The following is a 26513-nucleotide window of genomic DNA, read 5'->3' as shown; positions in this document are numbered from 1 at the left end:
GGGGAGGCCCTTGGGGAGGGGAAAAGGGAGCAAAGAGGCTGTGGGGGCACAGAGGGGACAGCGGGAGGAAAGGGACAGTGGTGGCCTCAGGCAGGTTCCAGCTGGCACCACACAGCCTTGCTCAGGGATGGGGGGATTTTAACATCCAAGCTGAGGAGGAGAAGGAAAAACATTTACATGTTTTGGAGCATAAAAGGGAGGTGGTGGAAGGTTTTACTGGACCTGCTCAAGGGCAAAACAGTGAGACCTGGAGGGGGCTGATTTTATCCTTTCATACACATCCTCAAACCCCTCAGTGCTTTTCCCAGCAATTCCATCCCTTTTTTCACATCCCTTTTGTCACATCCTGACCTACCACGCCAGCCCCTTCCCCCTCTGGTCTTTATGGGGAACAAAAAATTAAAAATCATCATAAAGTGACATTTCAAGTGCTCTGGAGCGACCAACATTCAGCCCCAGGAGTTTTGGGTGAGGTGTTGGGTTAAAAGCCATGAGTGTCTTTGCAAAGGGATGAGCCCAGGAAGGAATTTTCAGGTGGGTCCTCCCTCAGCAAGGTGCTGCAAGCAGGAAAAAAAGGGGGGGGAAGCCATTCCAAAACTGCTTTGAATAGAGCAAACTGTGAAAAGGAGCTGTTAGGTCTTGGTTTTCACCATTTGAGAGCTCTTATTCCCATTTCTCCCCCTGCACGGCATGGACTGACACCCCCAGCTTGCCCATGGAGGGGGAAAATCACCTCAGGGAGATTATGGAATTGGTTCTCCAGCCCTGGATGTGATTCATCTGTCCAAGGCACAAATACAAAAATACTATCCTGAGCAAAAAAGCTGTGGCAGTAATTCTCATTGCCCAGTGCAGGGGAAAAATATATAAAATACATGAACTACAGTATATAAATCAATTTTGGTTTAAGGGAATTAAGAAAAACCACCACAAACTAAAAAAGCACCCAGCACCTATGGCATCTAATCAATCTTGTATTACCAGGATGGATTTGCTTTTTATTTCTTAATTTGAAAAGGTGGCTGGAGGGGCACTTGAACAGGCTGGAAAGCCTCCCTGTCCTCCTCCAGCAGCTCTGGGAAAATCCTGCTGGGGTTTTTTTGGCAGGTGAGCAGCAGAGCTGAGCTGATGGAGGACCCTGGGGACATCCCACCAGGGGACGTGATCCCAGCAGGAGCTGGGTGTCCCCAGGGTGGGGAGGCACAGGAGAAGCTGGAGCCTGGGAAGAGCTCTGGGAACAGCCAGCTCGGGGCCTCCAGCGGGGTTTAACAGCTCTGGGGACAAGGGGACAGCTGCCGAGCAGGGGGTGCCACCCAAGCATCCACAATTCCCAGGAGGGGCAGAGCAGCTGGGGACAGGGAGGGGACAAGGAGGGGACAGGGCATGCCTCCCCTGCCCTGGCAGAGAGGGCAGCAGGGGGGTGGCAGGGGAGCAGCTACATCCGTGGAAATCCGCTCGGCTCTCCCCGCGTCCTCAGCAGCTCAGGGCGCCTCGTTGGACGTGGCTCCGTTGCCTTTGTTGACGTAGAAGGGCCGGTAGTGGGACTGCAAGGGAGAATTTGGGGCGCGTCAGTCCGAACCCCTCCTTTTCCTGCCCCACACCCCGCCCATCCGTCCGTGAGAAAAATGCGGGTTTTAGGATTGGCTTTTGGCAAATATTACAATTATTGTATGTGTAATGTTAGAAAGTTATGCTGTATTAATTCTCTTAAGTGGCGTGTCAAATATGGTTTCAGGTTATAACGTCGTGTTAAAATAGAAACTCTGCGATGTAAGGTATTTTTTACTAGCTCAAGAAAGGGATAAGATAATCAAGAAACTCTTCACACAGAGATAACAGCAACAGGAAACCTAAAGAGTTACAGCCTCCTTATCAGAATAGACAACATCCTTCCACCTTCTCTCCTCTTTATGGAACCACAAGGATCAAGGGGAAGAAGTTGACAAAAACCAGAAAAATTCTTAATTTGCAAGGGATTTCTGCACCATGTATGAGATATATGAATATACAACAGGCTGCTGCTTTTCAGGGTTGTTCCTTTGCTCACAGGGCATGGTTTTGGCAGCTCAGTGCCCAAAAACATCCGGATGTCCGGAATTCTTTGCTTTTTGTTGTCTCACAGTGTCCTGATCCTCATTGTCCGAATTCTTATTACTCTAATTTTATTGCTAATTTTATAACTATTTTATTAGTAATAAACTGGTTTTTATTAGTAATTTTTTTAAGATTTTAAAGAACCAGTGATCAGTGTTTTTCACAGTGCCCAAAAACATCCGGACGTCCAAAATTCTTTGCTTTTTATTGTCTTGTAGCGTCCTGATCCTCATTGTCCCAATTCTTATTACTCTAATTTTATTACTATTTTCATAACTATTTTATTACTAATAAACTTTTAAAATTTTAAAAAACAAGTGATTGGTGTTTGTCACAATCCACATCCTACAAATTCCTGCCTCAATGCTTTCATTTGATATTCAATATTTCTATTTTAACTTAATTTTAAACTATTTTATTTTATACATGTATATATTTATGTTATATATATATAATATAAACTTTAATAATTAATTTTATTTATAATTAATTTATATTATATGATATAAAATTTAAATATATTAAATTTATTTTATTGTAATTAATACTATACTTTTTCATTATGATATAATATATAAATATGATATATTTTATATAAATATTATATAATATATAACTATATTATATATAATTTATAGTAATATATTTCAACTTTTATTTGCTTTTGTAATGACTTTTATTTTTTATATCTTAAATTTTAAAACATTAAACTTTTTTTAAACTTAGTTCAACACGTTTCTACTTTAAACTATAAATTTACATTCTCACTTCCAACATCTAAGCTTAAAAACTTTTTTATTGCATATATTTATATTATACTACACTTTTCAATTAATTGTGTTATATAAATAAATAAATATAAATAGTATATATATTATATAAATACTATATAATATATAAATATTATATATACTTTATAATGATATATTTTAATTTTTATTTAATTTTGTAATGACTTATTTTTTTTGTAATTACTTTTATTTTTTCTACTTTAAACTATCCATTTCCATTCTCACTTCCAACACCTAAGTTTAAAAACTTTTTTATTTTATATATTTATATTATAGTATACTTTTCAATTATGTTATATAAAAATAGATTCTGTATAATATATAAATTATAGTAATATATATTATTATATAATATATAAGTTTTATAATGGTATATTTTAATTTTTATTTACTTTTGTAATGACTTTTTTTTGTAATTACTTTTATTTTTTTTTATTTTAAACTATCCATTTCCATTCTGACTTCCAACACTTAACCTTAAAAACTTTCCCTAACGTCTCAAATCTTATATTTAATTTTAAACTCTGGCTTACAAGCCCAAAGCCCTAAAAATTCCCAACATTTCAAATTCCAACGAACACCTCCTGGACAGCGGCACCGCCTCCTTCCCCTCCTGGAGGTGCTGGAGACATCAAATGCAAAGAACGTGCCTTATTTTATTTTTTATTTTCATTTAAACCTGTGCTTTGCCCTCAGTGCCGAGCCGAGCGACGCCTGATGTAAAACCTCAGACTGTGACTCACGTCCTGATGAGAGGGTTTTGTTTTCTTTTTTTTCCTGGCAGAAGGGGAATGTCACCTTTATTTTTCTGCCTCTGACAGTGTGTTTTAATTGCTCACTAACCTGACAGCTCAGGGGAGCTGTCACACTCGGAGCCACGCACAGTTATGTAAGTTTTGTGGGTGTTTTTGGTTTTTTTTTGTGCTTTCTTTGGCTAGCAAACCCCAAACTCGTGTGCATTTCACACAGAATTCCTGGAATTCTCCCTCAGCTGGGCCCTGCTGGTTTGGCCCTCCGTGTGTTGCAGCACGCAATGTTTGTGTAAACAGAAACAGAAGTGGAGAGATGGGGCAGAACCAACAGGAATTGGCATTTTCTGCCTCTCCAGCTCTGTTTGCTGCAGTCCCTGAGTGAATCCCATCCCATCAGGACCTGTCCCTGGAATTTCACTCTGTTCTGTCCCATTCCAAGCAGCAACACGTGGCAAAGTCGTGCTGTGCAGCCTCGCCTTGCAGGAACGGCAGCCAATTTCTTTGCTGGGATCACTGGCTGCACAATTTGCAGCCTGGGTGGGAATATCCCCCCGCCACAGAAGGAATAACCATGGAATTCAGGGAAAAAAAAAAAAAAAAGGGGGTTTTAATGTCCAGTCTGCCTTGGGTTTGTTCTCATGTGCAGAAGGTGGGAGAAACCCCAGAGACCCCTTTTGCAGCCCTATTGAATAGCAGGAACAGCAGGAAACACGGGCAGAGCAACCCCAGCCCATCTCCCTGCTCAATGTTCCCTTCTGTCGAGATTCTTTTAATTTTATGGCTTTAATTTCCAACAGAATTAAGATATGAAAGAGGGGGGCTTCATTAAAAAGAGCTCCCTGGGCGTGAAAAAGGCCTTCCTCCTTAAACAGCACGGTCCTTTGTGAAAATTCATATTTACAGACCTTTTAGAATGTATATTACTTAAATACACATTTAAGGCTGTTTTAAAAGGCAGATTATTGGCCCAATAGACCATAAAAGCTCCTGCAGAGATACTGCAGCCTGCGGTATGTATTTCTATTTTGGTGCTTTTAAATGCTGATATTTATCAGCTCAGTTGTCGTGTTCAGGGCTGTGTGGTGAATATTGGCTATAAAAAGGAAATGGTCATTACAAATGTGTGCAACGGGAGAGGAGGGGACACAGGGAAGGGATGGTGGGAGAAGTTTCCCAGATTTTCTCTGTGGGGATTAAAGAAAAATCCCTGGGAACACGATGGATGTTGGGTGATGATGTTTTAGAGGGTCAAACCCAAGGCAGAAGGGATGGCAGAATTTTGCTGGTTTGCTGCAGCACCTTCGAAGGCTCGAGGCTGGATTTCCTGGGAGAATTTGCCAAGGAACATCCCTTCCACAGGAATTCACCTCCTGGGGAGCCATGAAAATGGAGCAGATGCAGCTGCAGTCCTCAGGCAGCCCATTTCTACCTGTGGTGTGTTTCCCTCAGTGTGGGAATGCTCTGGGTTCCTGACCCTCTGCTCCTTACAGGTCTCACTTCCACAGAACAGCAAATCATCTCTCACAAATGTGCAATTAGAAATGCCAAAAAAAAAAAATAAATTAAAAAACGTTTCATTTGTAGTGGCAAAAGCTCGGCAATCTTAATTCAGATCATGCAAGGCCTGAATGCAGCACAGTGTGAATAAAACCAGATTAACTCGGTGCTCCCGAGGCAGTGCATTAACTGGTTGTGTATTTGAGACTACAAGCCCTAAAACATCACTGCCCCATGCCTCTTATCGTGATCAGTGTGAAACCAGTGGCTCGGAGATGTTGTGGTGATTTCTGATCACAGCCTGACCCCTCGTCTTGGATCCTGCATTTGCCCACCGAAGGACACGAGCAGCAAGGCCCTTTCATGTGGCTGTCTCTGGTGTCACTGACACACTGTGGATGTCACAGAGTGACACAGAGTGGGTGACAAGGAAAAGGGCTATCAGTATCATTTTACAGGATTTGCACAGTCCCTATCTTCTGCATCAAATTTTAGACCAAAAACCTTTTCAAAACATCATTTTTGCAGCATTGTTTAGAGCTGTGAAAGCTGGGGGGTGGGGGGGGTTAATCTGCATCCTGAACAGGAGCAGTGGGGTTGAAGCTTTTCTTTCCACACTCCCCAAGGACCCATCCTTATTCCTGAAGCCCCCCTGGAACAGGGTGAAGCTCTCCCAAGAAAAACTGTTCTTTTTCTTACCAATACAGACTGCTTGGAGGAGGATTTCCACGTCTGTGGCGTCACCTTTGCAGACTGGTGCCTCACTATGGAAGGGTAGGCTGTGACAACACAAAACACAGCCAGTCACAGATCAGCCCCTGCCACTGCCACCCCCGTGTCCCCAGGACCAGCAGCAGGACTGGAAGTGCCACCTCGTTAGTATTGCATTGCTCAACATGGAAATGCAGCCATCCCCGGGGTGGGACACGACAGACAGCCGTCAGACAGATGCCTCTTCCACCACCCAATCAGGCAGGAAAAGGCAGGAAAGAAGGTCTGGCTAATTAAAACGTCTGAGGAATGCAGAGAGGTGGAATGCAATCAGACCGATTAAATTCAGGCCGAGTCCCAAAGTCAGCATTCTGGCTCTGGCAGGGAGCACTGCAGGCTGTTTAATTAGTGCAAAGAGCTGAGCCTGGGGTTCCTGCAGTTCCTCTGGCAGCTTGATAAGCGCTGACCCCCTTCCAGCACCCCAGCCCTGCTCTGCCCCGGGGGTGCAGCAGCCCTGCAGTGTCACAGCCACTGTCAGGGCATCACACGATGGCCCTGCCCCACCTTCTCCAGTTAATCAGACCTGACTCTGCTTGGCAGGTTCTGGTGTTCTTGGATTCCACCTCTGGTGGGAAGCGACAGCAGGGTGATGAGATGGTGAATGGGGGTTTGGTTCTGGTGAGGCAGCTCCTGAATTTTTGTTTTTTAAGGTTGTGCTGTTTGTGTTATTTTTCAGTGATGAAACTAGAGGGGCAAATGGCCATGGTGTCTTCCTCAAAAATCATCTAAAAATTTATCCTTACCCATTACAAACGAAATTTAAAATCCCTCCACCTGTTCCCTAGACAAAACTTTAATATTTTCGGACACTCCTTGCTGCCCTGCTTCAGCAGTCGCTCCTGTGCAGGTGCCTGAGGGATTGGCAGTAAGGCCAAGGCGTAGGACTGCTCCAGGAAGGCAGAGCAGGATTAGAGGGTTTGTCACCTCAAGGGGGGTGGGAGGAAGGGGAATACTCAGTTCCTAGTACCGGTCTTAGTGAAGAGGCTCCCATCAGACTGTTTGCTGAAGTCACCGGGCGGATTCTGTCCCACCGAGGAGAACTGAAAAGGCAGCTTAGTGCCATTGCCTACTGGAAGATAAAGAGGTCGCGTTATTCCACGGGGCTGCAGGGGGGCATTTCCAAACACACCTGTGGCACTGCCTTCACCTGGCTGGGGGGGCACGGCGGGGACAGCCCTGTCCCTTTTCTCCCAGGGACAAGAGGCAGGTGAGGGCAGGCAGCAGTGTGTGGGTGTGAGGTGATGCCAGCGCTCCAGGCAGGGACCAGCCTTTCTCCTGAGAGCCCCAGAGCGCAGGTGTGGCCCAGCTCCCTGCACCTCCCGAGGCAGGAGGGATGATGACTCCAGCACTGCCCTTCCTCCCAGCAGTGCAGGCTTCATTCAAACTATTAAAGCTTCCCCTCCTGGGCCTCCTCGGGGTCAGGCACTGGCTGCCAGAAGGAATCTGAGAGCAGGGAGACGAGAGGGACACAGCCCTGCCTGTGGAAGGCAGGAGGGGCTGAGGTGTGGCTGTGAGTCACCAGAGCTCCCCAGGCTGGGTGGCCCTGGCTGCTTCCAGCACTAAGGGAAAGGCTGGAGCAGGACCTTGTAGGAACGAAGCAAAGGAGGAAAATGTTGGAAAAGGAAGATGGCGATCTGGGAAGAAAAGTCATGAACGTGGGCCAGGTTGTGTCTTTGAGAACTTATTAAGAAAAGGTGTGACAGAAAGAAGCACCTTGTGCTTCTGAGACTGTCTGGGTGTGTTTGGAGTCTCCTCCTGCTTCTGCCACAACCTCCTCAGAGTGCTCTGAATGTTCAGGACCTGGGGATCTTTGCAAACTGCCTCCTGTGTTTTGCACCTCCTTTCTCTGTGATCAGGGAGAAGCAGGGGTGCCTTTCCCTCCTCTGAGCACTGAGAGCCTGGGCTGGGCTGTGTGCAGACAGTGCTGACAGCCCAGCAGGAGCTGGCTCTGGGATTTTCGGGTGCCAGGGCAGCCGAGAGGGGCAGCAGGAAAGGTGGGTTAGTCAGGCAGAAAGCTGTGGCACGGGGGGTTAGGTCCTCTCAAACTGAAGGCAGAATTACCCGTACCAAGTGTTTCCTCGGTCGCTTGGAAGGAGGAAAATTCCCATGACCGTGGGTTGAAATTGGCTGTAAAACAAGAGCATCCAGTTCAGCAGTCGGCTCCTGACAGCTGCCTCAGAGGCCTGTGCCTGGCACTGCTCTAGGAAAAGGTCCCCACTGAGCCCAGAAATCTGGGCCCAGGCAGCAGAGGAGAACCCGGGTTTATCCCTGGGTGTTAGGGAATGGGGAACAGGCTTCTCCTGCAGTGAGCAGAGCTCTCGGTGCCACAGAGCTGCAGGAAATTGCCAGCTCAGGTTTGGGCACTCAGCGTGAGAGCTCTGCAGGCAGAGCTTTGGGTTCAGAGCTCCAAAGACACCAGGACAGGAACATTTCCCAGCCCCTTGCCAGGTGTGTACCCCAGGCTTCCACCAGGACATAGACTGGTGCTGCTGCAGCCCTTTGGGGAGGCACTGGGCTCCCAGTAAAGCAAAAAGAAGATGGATTCTTGGAGCTGCTCTGCTGCCATCCTGTGGGCTGCTTCTCTGTTTAAGATGTGTTTCTCTTTACGTAATTCTCTCTCTGTGTGCCTGAGTCCCTTCTACTCTTCATTCAAAGACTTTCAAGATGATTTTTCCAACCTCCTCCTGGCTTTGGCCAAACTGTTTGGCACATCAGGAGAAAAAAGCTTAGTGGGAGAGGACAGAAAGGAGAGTGGAGCAGTTGAACAGATTGTTCCTCTGTCTTTGAGGCAGTGTTTGAAATGTTTTATGCCACTCTGCCTCATCCTGTCATCCCTCTTGGATCATACTGGATCATAGAATGGTTTGGGTTGAAAGGGACCTTAAAAATCATCTCATTCCCTGCCATGGGCAGGGACACCTGGTTGCTGCAAACCCCATCCAACCTGGCCTTGGACACTGCCAGGGATCCAGGGGCAGCTTCTCTGTGCCAGGGCCTCACCACCCTCACAGGAAGAATTTCTTCCTAATATCCCATCTAAACCTCCTCTCTTTCAGTTTGAAGCCATTTATTATGACACTCAAGAGCAGTGGAAGTCTTGACTTTAAGCAGGGCTTAAAACCACTGGGTTCAGCTGGAATCCAAGCAGTTCCCCAGTCTGGGCTGCTGCAATTTGCACAGAGCATTCCTCAATCCAGCAAACAGACTTTCCACTGTGGCCTGGGGCAGAATCTGCAGCGACCCAGCCTAGCCAAAAGCAGGGTGTGTGCCAAAGCTGCATCCATGAGATATTGAAGGATTCCAGGGCTGTTACACAATGCAAAGGGTGGTCCTCGTTTTTTCCCTCCCGTTTTGGGGATTCTTCAACAAAGATGCTATCAGCTGCACTGCTGGGCTTTGATGCCACAGTGACAGGGCACAGAGAGCTCCGGAGAGTTAAATGAAGATGGGGATGTTGCATTATTCATGGCTAGCCAGCCTGCAAGCCAAGTGGGTCACGTCTCCTGCTTTGCCTACTGATTCATCCTGCTCCCCAAATCCCCCCCAGCGTGGTTCCAGCAGCTGGATCCCTCCTGAGCCCTGGCCCTGCTGGGCTCTGCTCAATCCCCATGCAGCACAGGCTCTGTGTGCAATCGTGGGCTTGCTTGTTTTGGCCACAGTCACTTTGTTGGTAGAAAACACAGAATGAGTAACTGGGAAGGCAGCATTGTCTGTGTTTCCAGGAAAACACGGATGTGGAGGTGGGACAAACCATCTCCCAGCGTTTGGACAGTCAGCAGGAAGAGGGGGATGGCTGTGCAGCCCTCACTCTGCTCTGAACACAAATCACCACGTGGATCTGGCAATGCCTGGGGATCGCTCCTGGATCTTCAGCAAGTTGGAATGCTGGATCCCAGCTGGAGCCTCTTCTCCCAGGTGTGGGAAGCTCAGGCACCCATGACATCACTGACCATGCTGTGCCACTGCCAAAATGGCTTTTCCCTTCTTTTGTCCCTTCCTTTTTGCCAGGCTGGGCAGTATCCCCATCCCAGGGGATGACATTGCCCAGTGTTCCTCCCTGCCACACCCCTTAAATGCCTTTGGGGCTGTTTCCACCTGAAAGCTCCACATTTTGGGTAGAGATAAGCTCAGCTTGTGCTATGTTAGAATTGGTTTTCAAACTTCCCTCAGGGTTGGAAAGTTTCGGGTGCAGGGCTGAGTCTATGGTCTCAGCAGAAATTCCCTGCAAACCCTGAGGCAGGAGAGCAGAAAAACAAACCCCAAAAAAAACACCCCTCTGCCCCTGAACTTGGGAAGAGCCCTGCTCAAGTCCTGCTGGCACTGAAATGGGAATGCCAGCCCTGCTCCAAACATCCTCAGGGCTGCCAGGGGGCTGCCAGCCGTGGGCTGAGGGCAGAGGAGAAGGGCAAAGTGGCAATCCAGACAAAGGGCTCAGTGTTGGGGTCTGGGTTATCCTCAGGAAACACCAGCACAGGGCAGGAATGTGCCCTCAGGGAGTGTCCCTGCTCCCTGCTGCCATGTCCCTGTCCCTGCCCACCCTCTGTCTGCAGAGCAGCAGCTGGAAACACCTGGCAAACCCGGGCAGGGCTGAAATTCGGTTGGTTGTTTCGTGCCACCCTTCCTGTTCCATGTTTCCTCGCCTTGCCTGGGCTTTCAGCACTCTCAGCTCCTTGCTCTGGGTGCCAATTTAGGAATGCCAACTGTGATTTTAGAGCTGGATGTGTTGGAAACTTTGGTTCACTCCAAAAATTCATCCTGTGGTGGCCACACAATAAGTGGGACAAGCAAATCAGCAGAGCTCTTGTCAGAGCTCACAGAGGAGCTCCAGGCTCCTGCTTTTTTTTTTTTTTTTTTTTTTTTTAGGACATATTCCTCACTTCTTTTGTTCTTTCCCTGTAAGGAAAAATTATGTTTGGTGGTGAAAGTAAAATATTAATGCTCAGTGCAGCTTCCACTTGATAGCAGAGAGAGACAAGCTTTGGGTGGAGAAAAACACTGATTTTATCCTGGAAACCCATGTTAAAACTCCCCTATATTCACTCTTGGATAGAGTTCAGTCACTCCAGCTCTTCCCCATAAAACTGAGAACATTTTCTGCCTGCTTTGAGGCAAAACCTTGTCAAAGCTCTGTAAGCTGGAGAGAAAACGTGCAGAGGGATGGATCTGAGATGTGAGGGAGAGCAAATTTTGGGCTAGATCACCAGTGAAGCTCCTTTCCTGAGCTGGAAGGGAGCCTGCCCAGCTGTGGGATTCCATCCATACCTTTGGGAGACAGGAACATGGAAAATCTCTTCAGGTTGTCCGGCTGGTTCCACTCGTAGTTGTTCATCATGAACCGGTGGTCCCCTGGAGAGGCAGAGCAGGACATGAGCTCGGGGATGCACTTTGGGGGTCTTTAATCCCCCTGTGGGATCTTTGCCTGGGAGCTAAAGCAGTTCTGGAGCTGCCCAGGGTCTAAAATAAAAGGTTCCTTCAGAGGCAGAGCCCAGCTGAAGCATTCAACCTCGCAGCAGACACAGGATCTTCTAAAATCCATAGGGACACCTGAGGGTTGAGGCATTTTCCTACCAAAATGCTGTTGTGTGGCTAAAAATGACTCCAAAAGTTTGAGTTTGGCTCCTTTTGTGTGCTCAGCCTGAGCACAGCCTGGCTGTTGGAGAACTGCCACTCTTTAAAGCTCCAAAAATCACTTCTGGGAGGGTTCAATGGGTTGGCTTCTCCAGTTTTCAGAGGGAGATGCTAAAGCTGAGCTGCAAACAGCTCTAAACTCTTGGGCAAGGGTGGCTGGTTCAGTTTTCATGGATCAAACTTACTCCTACACAGCCTGGGTTTGGATTTCTGACACTGATTCACAGGAAATGAGGCTTCATCACTACACTCGCCCACAAAAACATTCTTTGAAGGTCTCTATAAACCTATTGTTCTCTGCAAGGAAGCAAATTCGGGTTTTATGTTTAAATAGCTCCATTCTCTGATTCTCCAGTCACTGAACAAACTTTTATTTCTCCCATTTATTTCAGTGCTATTTAAGCTCCCTGATTATTTGTCTCCTTGCCACGTAGGTACCTGTTATGACAACTAAAAGGACATGGATTCCCTTTGGAGTCTGCTATTAAGCAGCTTTCATTCCATTAATATAATATTTCTTCCTGGGAAGTTTTTTACAGTAGAAGATTAAGCCAGCTGCAAATGAATTTGTTGCAGTGACTCAGGGGGAGTCTGAGTTAATAACTCCACAGTTCCTTAATGGATTTAATTCCCTCGCAGCCACTGGATGCAGAGTGCTGCCCTCTTTCATCTGTAACCATGGCTTGGAGAAGGAAGAGCTCTGAAGCTCCTGGGACTCGCCATAAATAACATTTCCCACCTGTTCCCAACTTTTCATTAGGGCAGAATCCAAGCTGAGTGCCTGCTAAAGCTCCTGGAAGCACCCAGGTTTCTGGCAGGAGTTAAAGATGGTTTTGGCACTTGGATTCCATAGATTTCAAATAAAAATGAGGGCTTCTGGCATCAATAACATGGAGGAGACCCCAATTAAAATAATCAAGAAATAATCAGGCTTTATCCTGAGCTACCAGAACTGAGTAGCTGCAGAACCTTTTTGGGTTCTAAAAATGCCCAATGAAAATGCTCCAGGACTGGCAAAACCCAGCCCAGATGGAAATTCCACACAGCTTCAGGTGAACAACGAAAGAAAAATGCACAGAAGTGATTTTTGGATCTGCTTGTCATCTATTGATACTGAGTTATTGTCAAATTTCTCGGTAATTCTGGAGCATGTGGAGTGTTGAGAATTTAAATAGGAATGTTGCAGTGACGAAAGGTAAGTAATGTCAATTTCTGGTGCTACTTTAAAGGCAGGGAGAGTTTTAAAACCTGCATCTAGCTGTGCATCCTGAGCACCCTGGGATCCCTGACCTTCCTGAAAGGTTGGTCCAGAAGGAACTGGTCCATTTAATTTATGTCTGGTGGAGAATGATGGCTCTGGACAGTGTAATTATTAATACAGGAGGGGTCTCCAGTAAATATTTGAGTGAATTATCAGCAATTTTGCAGATTTTTGCAGACTTTTTTGATTGAATTTGAATGAATTATCAGCAATTTGGAGTGAATTAGCAGCGATTTTGAGTGAATTTGAAATTTGAGTGAATTATCAACGATTTTGCAGATTTTTGCAGATTTTTTAAAATTGAATTTGAATGAATTATCAGCGATTTTGATTGAATCTGAGTGAATTATCAGCGATTTTGCAGATTTGCAGCAGAGTTCCTCAGCTCCTTTGCTGTACAAGCTGTCCTTGAGGTTATTGCTGCACCTTTTGGACTCCCACATCCTCCTGGAAGAGCAGGGTGCCGTTTATCCTCACATCACCCACTCCTGTCCTGGTATTGGGCTTCCTCAGTGGCTGAGAGATTACATCCAGGTGAGATAACCACTCATTGCCATCCCTGCTATTCCTGGTGCAAGAGGTCATTCCCTGGGATTAGGCAACGTGCCCAGGGTTACAAAGGCAGCCTGTGGGAGAGCTGGGAAGTGCAAAGAGCACAGCCCCACTGTGGTGCCCTGTCCTAATCTCAGCTGTGAGCCTGATGCAAGACAAGTCCTTTGTTCACAGCTAATTGTGAGGAAGTGGGTTATAAATGTAAAAGATTAATTTTGCTGCTATGGTGTTGGCTGGGACCTCTCTGTTCACCTTAAAGATCACCTGAAGCATCACTGAAGTGTGGGGAACACCCTGGATCAGGGCAGGCAGGAAAGCTGTCCCAAGTGGAACAGGGGGTATGACCAGAGTCACTCCAGCTCCAGCTGTAGCTGAACACCCAAACTGAGCCCTTTTTACTTGGAAAATTAGATTTTCAAATATTTCCTTCTCAGTGACAGGTGCTTGCAGGGTATTTTATGTTCCAGCCAGGCAAGCAGAGGCTGAAACCCTGCACTTTTAAATTTGATGTCACACCAGAACCCTGCCTATGCTAACTGAGTGTACAAATAGGATTTCAAACTTGCCATCCCACATTTCACCTTTGTGCCGCTGCCTTCACCCTTCACTGAGCTGCCTCAGCAGATCTGTGGAGTTTCCCCTCCTGGAAAATGTCCTGCTAAACTTCCAGGGGCTTGCTGGAGCCTGGCACAGGGCAGGAGGGAAGGGTGGCTGTTCTTGACACCACACAGGAAATGGCTGAACCCATTAAATCCTAAACATTAAACCCTAAAACGAACCAAAAATCAGGGAAGTGGGGCCAGTTTGGTGTCCTGTATGAGATACCCTAAATCCCTGGCAGTTCAACGATTCCATCCCCACATAGGAGAGGCAGAATAACTCTGATATTCCAGATTTCACGTTCTAATAACTCTCATATTCCTGAATTAATGCCAGCTACAGGAGTCCCTACTCCCACTTTTCCCCCAGCTCTTTGCTTACTTCTTCTTCACCCGGAGTGCTCATCATCCTCATCACCTCTGACCCTGCACTCCAGGGAAGCAGGGAGGGGAATATTTGGGATATTTTACCGTTCTCCATGTGGTTCCTCTCGATGAAGTTGCGGCCCAGGTCTGCCTTGCAGATCTTCTCCACGTGCCTCATGCAGACGTTGAGGAGGTCGTCCCTGAGCAGCCCCATGGATGGGCTCATGCTCTCCCCTTCCAGCAGCACGCTGTAGGTTGGGAGGGACGGAGGGGGCACATAATTCCTCATCAGAGCCCCAAATTCCTGCCAAAGAAAGGGATCGCAGTTCATGAGGAGCATGAAGATGTGGAGGCTGAATCGGAGGGAACTGGTTGATGTTAGACTCCAAAAATGCAGAGGAAAGCAAGGAGGATGGGCAGGGAAATGTTCCATCCACGGTTTGCAGCCATCCATAAAAACCAAAGGCATGTCCAAGTCCATTCCTCACCCACCAGAGCAGAGACAGCTCCAAATGTCCCCCTGAAGCCCTGCCATGGATGTGCAGGGAACTGGGGAAGGCTCACATTGGGGCACACAAGACACAGAGTACTTTGGACCTGATTAGCATAAGAGATCTGATAATTAGGATGCCTTGGCAAGAACAAGCAGAGCTTTGAGGATTGAATCAAGACCAGCTGAAGGTTGGCTGACAGGAAAAGAAAAATCAACTTCTGCAAGCAAGAGCTGTTGCAAAATGTGTAAGTTTGTTTATGTGTTGTAGTAAAACATTACTAGCCTTCCTAGAAAAGTTTATAAGCACGTGTAGTCCACAATAAATTTGGATTCTGACCACCACTCATTCTCCCCATCTCTGTCACCATCTCACCATGAGAGTTCACACTTCTCACACCTCTTTGGGATTGTCTTTGGGACAAATCCCAAGAAGAGAAGAATGGCTTTGCCTCTTTGGGATTGTCTTTGGGACAAATCCCAAAGTCCTCATGGGGACAAAGGAAAGGGAAATGAGGTCTCTGTCACCTGCAGGAAGAGCACGGAGTCGCTGATCTGGTGGATTTGCTCCCTGTTCTCCTTGTCCTCCCGCAGCAGCTTCGCCCTCTCCTCCAGCTCATCCACTATTTCCTTCACGTTCTCCGAGGCGATCTTCTCCCTCTGATCCAGGGCAGCCTTCACCTCATCCCTCTGCCTCTCCAGGTCACGGATCAGCTCCTTGAAGTGCTGGTCCACCGTGGCTTTCTCGTTGGTGGTGTAATTCTGGGTGGGGAAGGGGCAGGGAGAGGAGGCAGCAGGAGAAAGGAGCAAGAAAATATTAAAATTTCACTGTGTTCTTTGCTAACAGAAAGACACAGAGGGGGATAAATCCAGGGATTCAGCATTTAGAGTATGGAAACTCCAGCTATGCAAGTCTCAGCTGCAGGAAAGTTGTGCCGAGAGAAGCAATACCTGTTCCTGCAATAATCACATGGATGCTATCCAAAAGGGCCACTGCCTTCCCAGCAGTAAGAGCATATCTCCTCTTTCAATTAATGCACTCACACGTGATGCTTAAAAACACTCTGTGACCTTCTAAATCGGGGTTTTGGCTCCTGGACGATCTGAGGACCAAATTCCCACCATTTCAAAGGATGCTGAAACACTTTTTACAAGCCTGACCTTGACGTGCCTCTGAAATATTCCTCAGAAGGACTGGGGATGTAACTATATTGGGAGTCAAAATTTCTAGGTCAGGTTCCCAGTAGTAGTAATAATAATAATAATAATAATAATAATAATAATAATAATAGTAATAATAAAGCAGATGAAAAGCAGAGCTGGTGAGCCTCTGTGCTTGCACCACATAAAAGGGAGAAGAATGGCTTTGCCTGTTAATATTATGCAAATTTTCTGGGGTGTCTCCAACTTGTGCTTTCACTGCTTTATTCAGTTAGACTATAAATGAAAAAAATAATACCATGACTCTATTCCAACCCTTAGCATGGTGCAAGAATGATAAAGGAGCCCTCTCTCAGCATGGAAATAAGCTGTTCCACCATAAATAAGATATTTGTTGGGGTAAATTCATCTGCTCCTGCTGTCTTATCTCAGTTTGGGCAACCCAGAGCCCTTTTGCAGGTTATTTGTGGATTTTGTTTCTAAATCTGCCTGGCTACTGGTGATGGAAGGGCCATAAAGGACCTAAAAAAGGAGCCAGAGCAGGGAGGTGCCTTGGTTTTATATCAGGGCTGGATCTCCCCGCAGGGAATGTCGCAATGACTTCAGTGGGAGTAGTTGTTTCCAAGATTTGGCTTGGAGTTTGGGATAGGGATGAGATAAAGGCTGGGGAAGGGATGGAGTGAGGAAGAGCTGGAGGGATGTGGGAGAGGAGGGGAGAAGGAATTGGTGATTACAGCAGGAAGAGGTGAACTGGGCACCTCAAACGCACCTTGATGCGGTCCCTCTCCTTCTGCCACTTGTCCACCTCATCTTCCACCTCGATGATCTTCAGCTGCAGCTGCTCCTTCTGCAGCGACAGCTCGGTCTGTGGGGAGGACAGGAGAGGAGAGGGGAGGGAGCCTGGTGAGCTGGGGCTGGGGGTGGCCCCTTCGAGCAGCCCCGAGCCTGCCCTGCTGTGCTGAGGTCCAGGCTGCGCTGGGCATCATGCGCTGCCAGCGGGCACCGTCCCAGCAGATTCAGCTCCCTCAGCAAAGCAGCAGCACCCACCTCCCAGGCTGTCAGGGTGCTGCTTTTAATCACATGGGAGTCATGAGCTTCAGGGGAAGGGAGCTGTTTCAAAATTCAGCTGTGTGTGCAGAGCAGGGCCCAGCCCAGGGTGTGCCTGTGCAGCAATAACAGTTTTCATGTAATTACGGAATGACGTTTGACGAGTGTTGCAACAAGAGGATGATGCCTCTGGCAGGAATTCTGTTTAGACAGGATTGTGGATTAATTTGCTCTGAATTGAGAGCTTTCATGTAGCGATGGAGCTGGGGAATGCTTGGAAAAAAAAAAAAAAACAAAGTAAAAAAAAAAAGCCACAAAAGGAGGAGGGAAGAGGTGTAGCCAACCTGCTTGGCTGAGATCAGCAAGTTTGCTGGGATTCATTTGCATTTTGTTGTTCAGTGGCTTCCCAGAGAAAATCAGAGCTGAGACTTGCACAGGAACTTGTAGCAGGGGAGACCATGCACTCTTTCCCCGGATCATTTTTTCCCTGGATCATTTTTTTTCCCTGGATCAGCCCTGGACCTGGATGTTGGCAAAGCCTTGCCCCGTTAACTTCAGCAATCCCTCCCTGGATCGTTCCCATCCTCCATCCCTCCACAAATCCTGCCCCAGCCTGTGTTGGGGCATTTCTGCATTTCATGTGTTTGCAGGTTGGTCTCAGCCATGGCTGGAGGCAATCTGGCTGTGGGACACCCAGCCCAGAGCTGTTGAGGAATTTCAGAGTTGGCAGAAATTCCCTGTGTTCTGTCATGTCAGGAGAGTCCTGAGAACCTGCTGTTCGTGTGGGATCTTCTGCAGAATCATTAGATTAACCCAAACCACTGAAATTCTGGCCAACAATTAGAGGCAGGGATGGATAAATCCACTCTCACACTCCAGCTGTCTATCCAAGAATGAAATGGAACATGAAAATCTGGGTCTTTATTAAAAGTTTTCAGTTCTCTACTCAAAATGAAGAGCGGGGAAGAAGCTGTGAGCCAGCCCAGACAGGAGCTCTTGTCCTGATGCCAATCAAGTATCTGAAAACCCTCTGGAGCTGGAATCCAGCACAGCTGCTCTGAGAGCCAACAACCCCAGCTGTTCCAATTCAGAAAATCTCTGTTTATGGAGGGACAATGACTGGATGGTGGTTTTGTTGCCTTATAAAACACAAGAAAAGTGGGCAGAAAAAAGGGAAGTGTGCTCATAGGTGTCTCAGTGCCACAAAAGCTGCATCCTCACATGGTTTTTAGGAGTTAGGAGAGCATTGGCTTTCCAAATATTATCCACACACCCTCAGTAGTGGCCTGAATGCTGCCATGAGCTGATTCTCACCCTCTCCAGGGGTTCAGGGCACACAGGGAGGGGTTTTGTGGCACAGCTTCACCAGGGAACCCACACTGGCTTCCGGATGAGAAAATCTGCTCTGCTACTGATCAAAAGAACAAAGACAGGAGTTTGATCCCGTAATTTTCACATTTTCAAGACAGTGACTTGGAGGAATTCCTGCTGGTTTCCATTCCCACGTGCAGTGGGAGATGTCCTGTGCATCAAGACTCTGCACAGCAGGGAAATGCAATGAGATGAAAATATTTTAGATCCATTTATCCAACCAATGTGGGAAATTACACCCAAATTCCAGTTGTTTCCTTGGGCCACAGAGCTGCATCCAGGTGGCACTGCTTGTTTGTGAAGTAAAATACTCATTTCCAGAGCAATTATTTCCCTCCTCCTCCCCAAAAATCAGGGCATCCTTATAAGAATGTGAGTGGAATCCTAAAGAGAAGGATTGGAAGGAATTTTTGGGGAAGATCAGAACTTTCACAGCCATGTGGACACTCCCAAACTCAAGGGATTTGCAGAGAAAATGACAGGAAAAAAATACCAGGTGATGGCTGGAAGGTGATGATAACAATATTATGCTTTTGTAGTCCTTTTTAATTAAGATGGGTCTCCAAGGGATTTTGGGAACTCTTATTTGTAAAAGTGATCCTGACTCTCAGCAGTTCAAACATCCCCCAGAAAGGTGGTGTGGGATGTAACAACCATTTAAGAGCAGAGGGACACAGCAGTTTGGAGCGAGGTTTTATGACTTGCAAATGGAAATTACAGAGATGCTCCCAATAGCCAGGATGCAAATCCCACAATCAGCCAGATTTGGCAAAGGGGAAACACCAGCACAGACTGCAGCAAGGGCAGGGGACGTGAAGGGAGGTGTGACTGTGGGGTACTGCAAGAAATTAAATAAATACTACCAAAAAAAGCACGCTAAACATAGGAAAAAATGTTAAAGAGAGGTGCAGGGAGACCCTGGAATAGTGGAAAAACTGATGGCATGGGCAGAAGGGTTCAGGAAGGGCGCTCTGGAGGTGGAGCACAACATCAGGGGTTCAGGAGGTGATTTCCTGATGGTTTTAAGACCTTTTTTTCAGTCTGGAAAGTTGCTTTGGCTGCCCATGTATATGACAGATAAACATTCACAGTGGGAGCCACAGGTGTTAGGGGCAGGCAGTGCCTCAGCTTCACTCCCTAAGAGAAAACTCCTATCTGTCTTCATATTTCTCAGATTTTCCAGGGTCAGAAATCCTTGATGGACCATCTAGAACGAATCCATTGGAGGATTTGGGGTTCAGAAGATCCCAATGAGAGATAATACAGCAACACCCCCATCGTGGGGGTCCCTCCAGAGCAGAAATAACAGAAACAGTGGGGGAAAAAAAGCCAGGAAATCCAGATTTAGACAATTTTTTGAGCACAGCAGGCTGGGAAATGAAGGCACTGAGAACCTTCAAGCTAAGACTGGATCCCCTATTAGAGTCTCAGTTAATTAGGGCAGTTAAGAGGCTTCAGTGAAAGTTCAGAATGTACATCCAAACATGCACAGCTGAACCCAGCCCTGGTGCTGTGGAGGACCTGCAGATGGGAGATTATGAGCCCTGCACGATGATGAAAGTGCTTTGTGCAAGGAGGCAGCAGCAGCACAAGCAGCATCATGCCCTGAACGCTCTGGGAACAGCCCTGTGTCCCCAGCCTGGGAGAGCTCTGCTAATTAACCTGCCAGCAGCACCCACAGGAAAGCAGGGAGCCGCAGAAGTGCTGTTCCATCTCGTTGTCCCACTGCAGGGCCAGGATGCTGTGGCTGGAAAAGTCAGGGGGTTGTTTGAGATGTGATTTTTCTGGGTGCATGACTGCATTTTCCCATCTCAGATTCTGTTAAGCAGAGCTGGGTGCCAGAGGGCTGAACCCTCTGGAGACCCTGCTAGCATCCTATAAAATGCCACTGGAGAAGCTGAGTCTGCACAGCTTGGAGAGAATTCCTTGCTTGCAAACAAGTGGATTTTCCCTGGATTCTGTCCTCAGTGTAGATTAATGCAGAATTCAGGCAAACAGACAAATTGGCTCCATTTTCCAGCTGGGGAGGGTGTTCTTCCTGCAGGGAACTCTGGGGAAAGAACATCTATTTTTGAGCTGTGTCCACAGAGAAGCCACAGCTGGTGTAGGTAAAATCTCACAGCCACGCTGCAGCAGGGAGAAAGGCCCCCAAGCCCTTCCAAGGTTTAATTTTGTTTGCTCTCTGCTCAGTGAAAGTGATGCAGGGATGGGAACCCCTCTGGATCCACCTTTGTGGATGGTTTTCTTCAAAGCCTGGCTCAGCCTTTGTAAAACCCCCTCTTTTCAAAGCAGCTCTGTGGGAAGGAGGAACACCCACCTCCCCTTCCTGTACCCACAGTGAACTTTGCTTTAAAAGATAAAGAATTACAGAAAAAAAAAAAAAAAAAAAAAAAAAAGAAAACCCAACATATCAAAGTGTTTTTCAGCAGAGCTGACCTGGCATGCTGAGCACCAAGGCTGGTGCTGGAAGGTAATGCCAGGTTATTTCCAGCTCTGGGACTGGCAGGCAGGGCTGAAGTTGTCTCCTTTGGAGAGCAGCCCTGTAAAACAGGTTTGGGATGAAGGATCCCCTGTCAGAATGGAGGATGCTAGCTCCAAGGGGGGCTCTGGTGATAAATCAAGGGTTTTATTGGACTGTACAAGCTGCTGTGGAGCATTCTCACTTTTCAAGTGTGAGTTGTTATTCCCTAGCCTCACAGACCTTTTCCTGGCTGTTTTTTGTACTGGCTCTGGTGCAAACTGTTACTTTTCCTTTAAACCTGCAGCAGGAAATGAATGCAAAGTGGATCTGGGGAGAGCATTAAAGGTTTGCTGGGTAAAATACGCAAATAGCACTGGGTGGGAAGTCAGGACAAATGTCTCTGTCTGGGTCCCTGTGCCTTTCACTTGTGTCTGCTCAGCAGGAACAGGGGGTGAGTGACTCTCACCCCAGGCTCCTGGAAAGTGGAAGATGCTGCTGTGCTCTCTGTCTGAGACAGAGATATCAGGCTTTGCACTGCCCTAACTATAGGTGTCTGTGTGCTGGCTTGTTTGCATTCCTCTTCTCTGTCTGCTCCGTGAGACAAGCAGGGTTTCCTAATTCCTCAGAAGGAAATTTCCCAGCTCTAAAGCACAGCCCCTCTCCTCCCTGCAGGCCCACAGCAAAGACAGGCTGAAATCTGCATTAATTCTGCAGACCTGAAGGGCAGATGCACCTAAACCAAGCTTGTTCTGTGACACTCTTGTGCCACCAAATCTCTGAGCTCCCAGGTTGGCACTGCAGCAAAACAGACCCCAGTTCTGGAACCCTCTCCAGTTCTGGAGCCACACAACAGACAGGGACAAGGAAATCCTTGCAGATAAATCCTGAACATCCAGCACGGTGTGAAAGGCTCTGTCTGGACACAACTTTATTCTTTATTATTTCACCACTCCAGTGGCAGAATGGATCTGGAGGTTTTAAAGCTACTCTGGAGCTGCTGGGATGCCAAGCTGTGAGAACAGGGCAGGGATAGGGATGACCTGGTGTGAGGTTGTTGCTTATCCCTTCCAAAAGGGCAGCAGCACCAGCCACCCTCCCAATTTGTGGTCACAAATTCCAGCTGGGCTGATTTGATAAGGAGAGGTGTTGGAAATACTCATTGCTCTTTTTGGATCCTGCTGAGGCTCCACCTCTGGTGAATAAATCAGGGGTGGGAACAAACATTTGTAGGCAACAGCTTTCCTGCTAATTGTTTTTGTCTGAGTGAATGCTCGCTCGAGTTACAACATGATCAAACTCTGTCAGGAGAAACTCGCACATGGGCATGATTCATGCTGATAAATTCTAAATCCTTTAGGCTGAGTAGCAGCAGAGCCAGTGCAGGAGCTAAAGGTGGCACAAGGACTCAGAGACAGGAATCAAACAGCATTTAAATCCCAGTTCTCTGCTCATCCATAGTTGTGTCTTTAAAATCAAGGTGCTGGAGGTGTCTCCAGCCACAGGAGGAAGGATCTGAGCAGCTTTGCTTCCTCAGGAAGCAGCTGTTCACCTCATTCCAGGCAGGAATTGGACACCTTGGCAGACACCAGGCACAGCTTTACGTTTGAGCTCTGCAGCATTCAGGGCTGACATCAAAACCACGAGCTCAGGCAATTATGGAACAAACAGCAGGCTGGCAAGCCCTGCAGGAATTTGGGAAAGGCTGTCTGAGATGTGGAAAAGGCTTTGTCTGGTTTCAGCGAGGCTGCAAGCTGGAGATGACATGCCAAGAAAAGACCAGAGAGCCAGAGATAAGCTCTACACAAGATGCTCTTTCAGCCTGATGAGATAAATCTTCCCAGCTCCTTGGAAAGATTAAAATTGTTCTTCCCATTAAGGGAACTCAAGAATTTCTTGCAGCAGGTACCTGTGTCTGCCTGGTCACCACATCACAGCACTGGTTTGGGGTTTAGGAGATCTTAGTGCCCTTCCAGGTTCTGACTGTGACTCCAGGCACGTTGTTTTATGTAATTATTATTTTACAGGTCTCTTTATTTGGGATCTCTCCTGTCCTGTCTGCTTAGAAGGTTTCTTGCTTTTACCACGGGGATGTGCAGCAACAATCGTGTTGAGACCCTGATTTTTTGCTAGAACAAGTGAAATCCTCCTCATCCACCCAGAAAGCAAACAACAGGAGGCTTTGAGCAAACAAAGGTGAAAGACATTTCATTAGTGAAATCTCCCTGGATGTCCATCCTCTGAACCTGTTGTAGTAACGCTTCAGGGGAAGTGATCAGGTTTTGTGCTTGCACCAGGGTTTGGGTTTTTTTTTTCCACCTAAACTTCAAAAGACTCTTTCCATAGGTGTGGCTCAACAGAAAAGAAGAAAAAAACTCCAAAACCTAATCTCACTCTCAGGAGCTGAGATAGCAATTTTCAATAGTTGTTAGTACCCATGAGAAACTTTAGCAGCCACTGATTTGACAATTTGTATTCTGGAGGTGCTGACCCTGAGCAGTACCCACCTTTCTGTGGGCAACACCACACAAACACTGTCAAAACTCAAGAATATTTTTAAAAACTTGGCATTTAGGCATTTTAAAAACAGGCTTTGATTCAGCCTCTGCTGGAAGTCAGGTGTGCTGGCAGCCAGGTTCTCCATCCCTAAATGCAGCCTGCAGCACAACTGCAGCGCTGTGCTGCTACAGCCAGGATCAGGAGAACGGCAATCCCATGGAAACAGCAGCCAGGCAATATCAATTCTCCACTAAACACTTCCCACCACCACCACTGCATCCCGTGATTCCACCCCAGCCATGACCTGAGGAGGGATTGCAGGCTGGGGAGCAAAGGCTGTGGTGTGACATGGGCATCTGCAGGCTGCTGGCAACATACGGAATGAAAGGAGGAATAAAAGGAGAATAAAATTACCTCTTTCCCCGCCTTCTCGATCTCCACTGTCACCGTGCTGTGGTTCTTGTGCTCCTGGAACATGCAGAGGTAGCAGATGCACATCTGGTCTGTCTGGCAGAACAGCTCCATGGTCTTGCCATGCACAGGGCATTTTCTGGCTTCGAAGTCCCTGATGGGGTCCAGGAGCTGGTGGTCCCGGAACGCCGCTCCCTCCAGGTGGGGCTTGAGGTGCAGCTCGCAGAAGGAAGCCTGGCACACCAGGCAGGACTTCACAGCCTTCTGCTTGTTGTCGATGCAAGAGTCGCAGAGAACGTCCTCGAGCTTCACGCGGGGCCGGGAGCCCGCGGCTCTGTCGGCCTTGTTGAAGGGTCTTCTCAGATCCCCCGTCTCCACCAGAGGCAGGGAAGATTTCTTCAGGTCCCCCATCTGCCCCGCAGAGAATAGGGACTTCCTTCCTTCCCCATCAGCAGGCAGGAAGCTCTTTTTGGAATCCAAGGAGAAGAGGGACTTCCTGAGGTCGCCCTTCTCTGGGAAGTTCAGGGCTGGTCTCCTCATGTCTCCAATCTGGCTGCTGGTGAACTGCATCTTCTTGGAGTCTGCCGAGTCCATGCTGAAGTAGGTTGACCTCTTCTCATCAGATGACTCCACAAACTGGATGATGGGCCTCTTCCAGTCACTCCCAGAGAAGAGGGAGCTCTTGATTTGCCCTGTCTCCAAGGCAGCACCGCCCGTGCCTTTTATAGCTTCTTTCTCGCCTCCGCCAGGGCTCGTGGCCTTCTTGGCTTCCTCTTCTTTTTTGGGGGCAGTTGGGCTCTTCACGTCCTCGGGCTTGCTGGTGGTGCCGTTTGTCCTGGCTGCGCTCCCCGTTTCCATGGCCTAAACAGGGTCTGTGGTTTCTCTGCTCGCTCTCTGCTCCAGCTCCCGTCTCTCAGCCCCCTCCAAGGCAGGCAGGCTCTGCCTGGTCCTGGTCTCAGCTAGGAATGGCTCTGGAATGCAGAATTCAGGAAACCTTTCTGCCCCAGTGACGCACCCCGAGCTCCTGAGGAGGAGCAGTGTGCCCGGATTGCGCCCAGGTGGATGCAGGGGGAAAGAAAGGAGGAAAGGAAGGAGCAGACGTGGAGGGATCAGAAGCTCCAGCTGTGCAGTTAATTATACAAGGCAGTCCACACCCAGGAACATTCTTGTCTAACCAGGTTGGGGAGGAAGGGCTGTTTATATACATAGAAATGTCTCCTTAAAAAAAAAAAAAAAAAAAAGAGAAAAAAAATTTTAAAAATCATTTTCATTAAGATGTAGCAACCAGTTCCACCACTTGTTTCAAAAATAATTTGGCCAGCAGCTGAAGTTCCCTCCTTGCAGAGATGGGCAGGGTCGGGGAGACCACGAGATGCCCAAGGTGGGTTTGTTAACTGGGTCATAGCCATGCACCAAAATAATTAGGGTTGTAATTAAAATGAACGCCTAGAATAAAGCATTCTTCAAGCAGGCTCCCCCCCAGGGCTTGCTGCATTCAGGAGGGAGGAGAAATTGATGGTTAATACTGGGTTTAAATGGCCCTATTATCATTATTTTGATTTTATTTTGGGTTTGTGCAAGGTCTGTCCATCTAGACCTGGAAATAACCCAGCCACAGATCAGAACGGGTAAAAATTGGCTGGCCCTGCTTTTCCCACAGGCCACACAATCTCCAAAAGATGAGTGGTGAAATGAAACCCCCATTGTGTGCTCTGAGAGAAAATTCAGTTGTATATCCTATGTATATTTCATTCCTTCCCATAAATGCCCTCAGAACTGGAACACACCTGGAACACACCTGGAAGAGGAACCATTGTGCAGCTTAGATGGTCAAAATATCTCTTGCCAGAGAAAAGAAGTGAATAAGTTTTAAAAACAATCTGTCTCCAGCAGCTGAATTCCTGGGAAATGTTCACTTGTTGGGATCACAGACTATTTCAGGAGGAAAAAAGCTCTTTATGAGCACTGGTGGATTCCAGTGACTTCCAAAGGATGAGGTTGATCTTCCTCTCACATCTCTTCAGATTATACTCAGAATTTTAGTGAGATTTCTCTGAGATGAATGCCCAGGGTGCAAATTAACCACACCAGAGATTTGTGTTTAATTGAGTTTTCCCTGGTGGCGCTGCTGGAGATGGTGATTTTTACCTGTAAAATATCTCCTGAAACACCCACCAGGAACCCCTTGTTGGAAGGGATTTGAGTAAAAATCCAGCTCTGCATTTTTCCAGCTTTTTTATGGGTGTGGATGAAACAGAGGCAAAGCAGGAACAGCATGAATTCTAGATCTGATAGGAGAAGGAAAAAACCTGTCTTACAAATGCAGTTTCTAAAGGTCTTGTCTGTGCAAAATGAGAGAAAAAGAAAGTGAAATTCTTTTTCTGGGCCCCTGGCTCATAGATCCAGCCCCTCTCTCTGCCTGCATGTCTTTACAACTCTCCCTTTATGAAAAATGCCTCGGCGTTCTGCATTTTTTTGGATGGTAGTTGTTGGGAAAGAGCATTTCTTTCATTAATGATTTTTTATTAATAGACCCACAGCCTTTCATGAGTCAGAATTCATTCCCTGGCACAGGAAAGGGCAATGCTGTTTTTTAAGACCCGATTTCATAAAGGAAAAATTTGACTGACATCAATGCATTTCTTTCCCCCTGGCTTGCTGGGCTGAGCTGTTTTTTAGAACATCAACAGTCCTGTAAGTCTCCAAGTAATTAAAAATACTGCAGGGTGGAGGCTCCTGTTCTCACGTGTACGGAGGAGACTCAG

General features: G+C 47.2%; 2 protein-coding genes across 4 annotated transcripts in view; both read right to left on the bottom strand.

Moving 5' to 3' along the window:
* The window catches only part of THY1 (Thy-1 cell surface antigen), a 393200-nt gene that overhangs the window by 335554 nt on the left and 31133 nt on the right, over positions 1-26513 (bottom strand). The window lies entirely within an intron of this gene.
* Positions 1454-25460, bottom strand: TRIM29 (tripartite motif containing 29). 3 transcript variants are annotated; one of them, XM_068172203.1, is made up of 9 exons: positions 23752-25460; positions 16732-16827; positions 15330-15563; positions 14417-14615; positions 11168-11251; positions 7973-8032; positions 6873-6974; positions 5834-5913; positions 1454-1544 (listed from the first exon to the last, which is right to left on the bottom strand). In XM_068172203.1, exons 1-9 carry the CDS (start codon positions 24604-24606, stop codon positions 1482-1484), a joined length of 1773 nt encoding a protein of 590 aa, XP_068028304.1. In that variant the 5' UTR covers positions 24607-25460; the 3' UTR covers positions 1454-1481. The 3 variants fall into 3 exon arrangements, with proteins under 3 accessions (XP_068028304.1, XP_068028305.1, XP_068028306.1); XM_068172204.1 differs by having other exon boundaries at positions 6873-6971; XM_068172205.1 differs by lacking the exon at positions 6873-6974.

Source organism: Anomalospiza imberbis, chromosome 24 (genome assembly GCF_031753505.1).
Source record: "Anomalospiza imberbis isolate Cuckoo-Finch-1a 21T00152 chromosome 24, ASM3175350v1, whole genome shotgun sequence".
NCBI lineage: Eukaryota > Metazoa > Chordata > Aves > Passeriformes > Viduidae > Anomalospiza > Anomalospiza imberbis.
The sequence above is the reverse complement of the archived record's forward strand: the minus strand, read 5'-3'. Positions and strand labels throughout refer to the sequence as shown.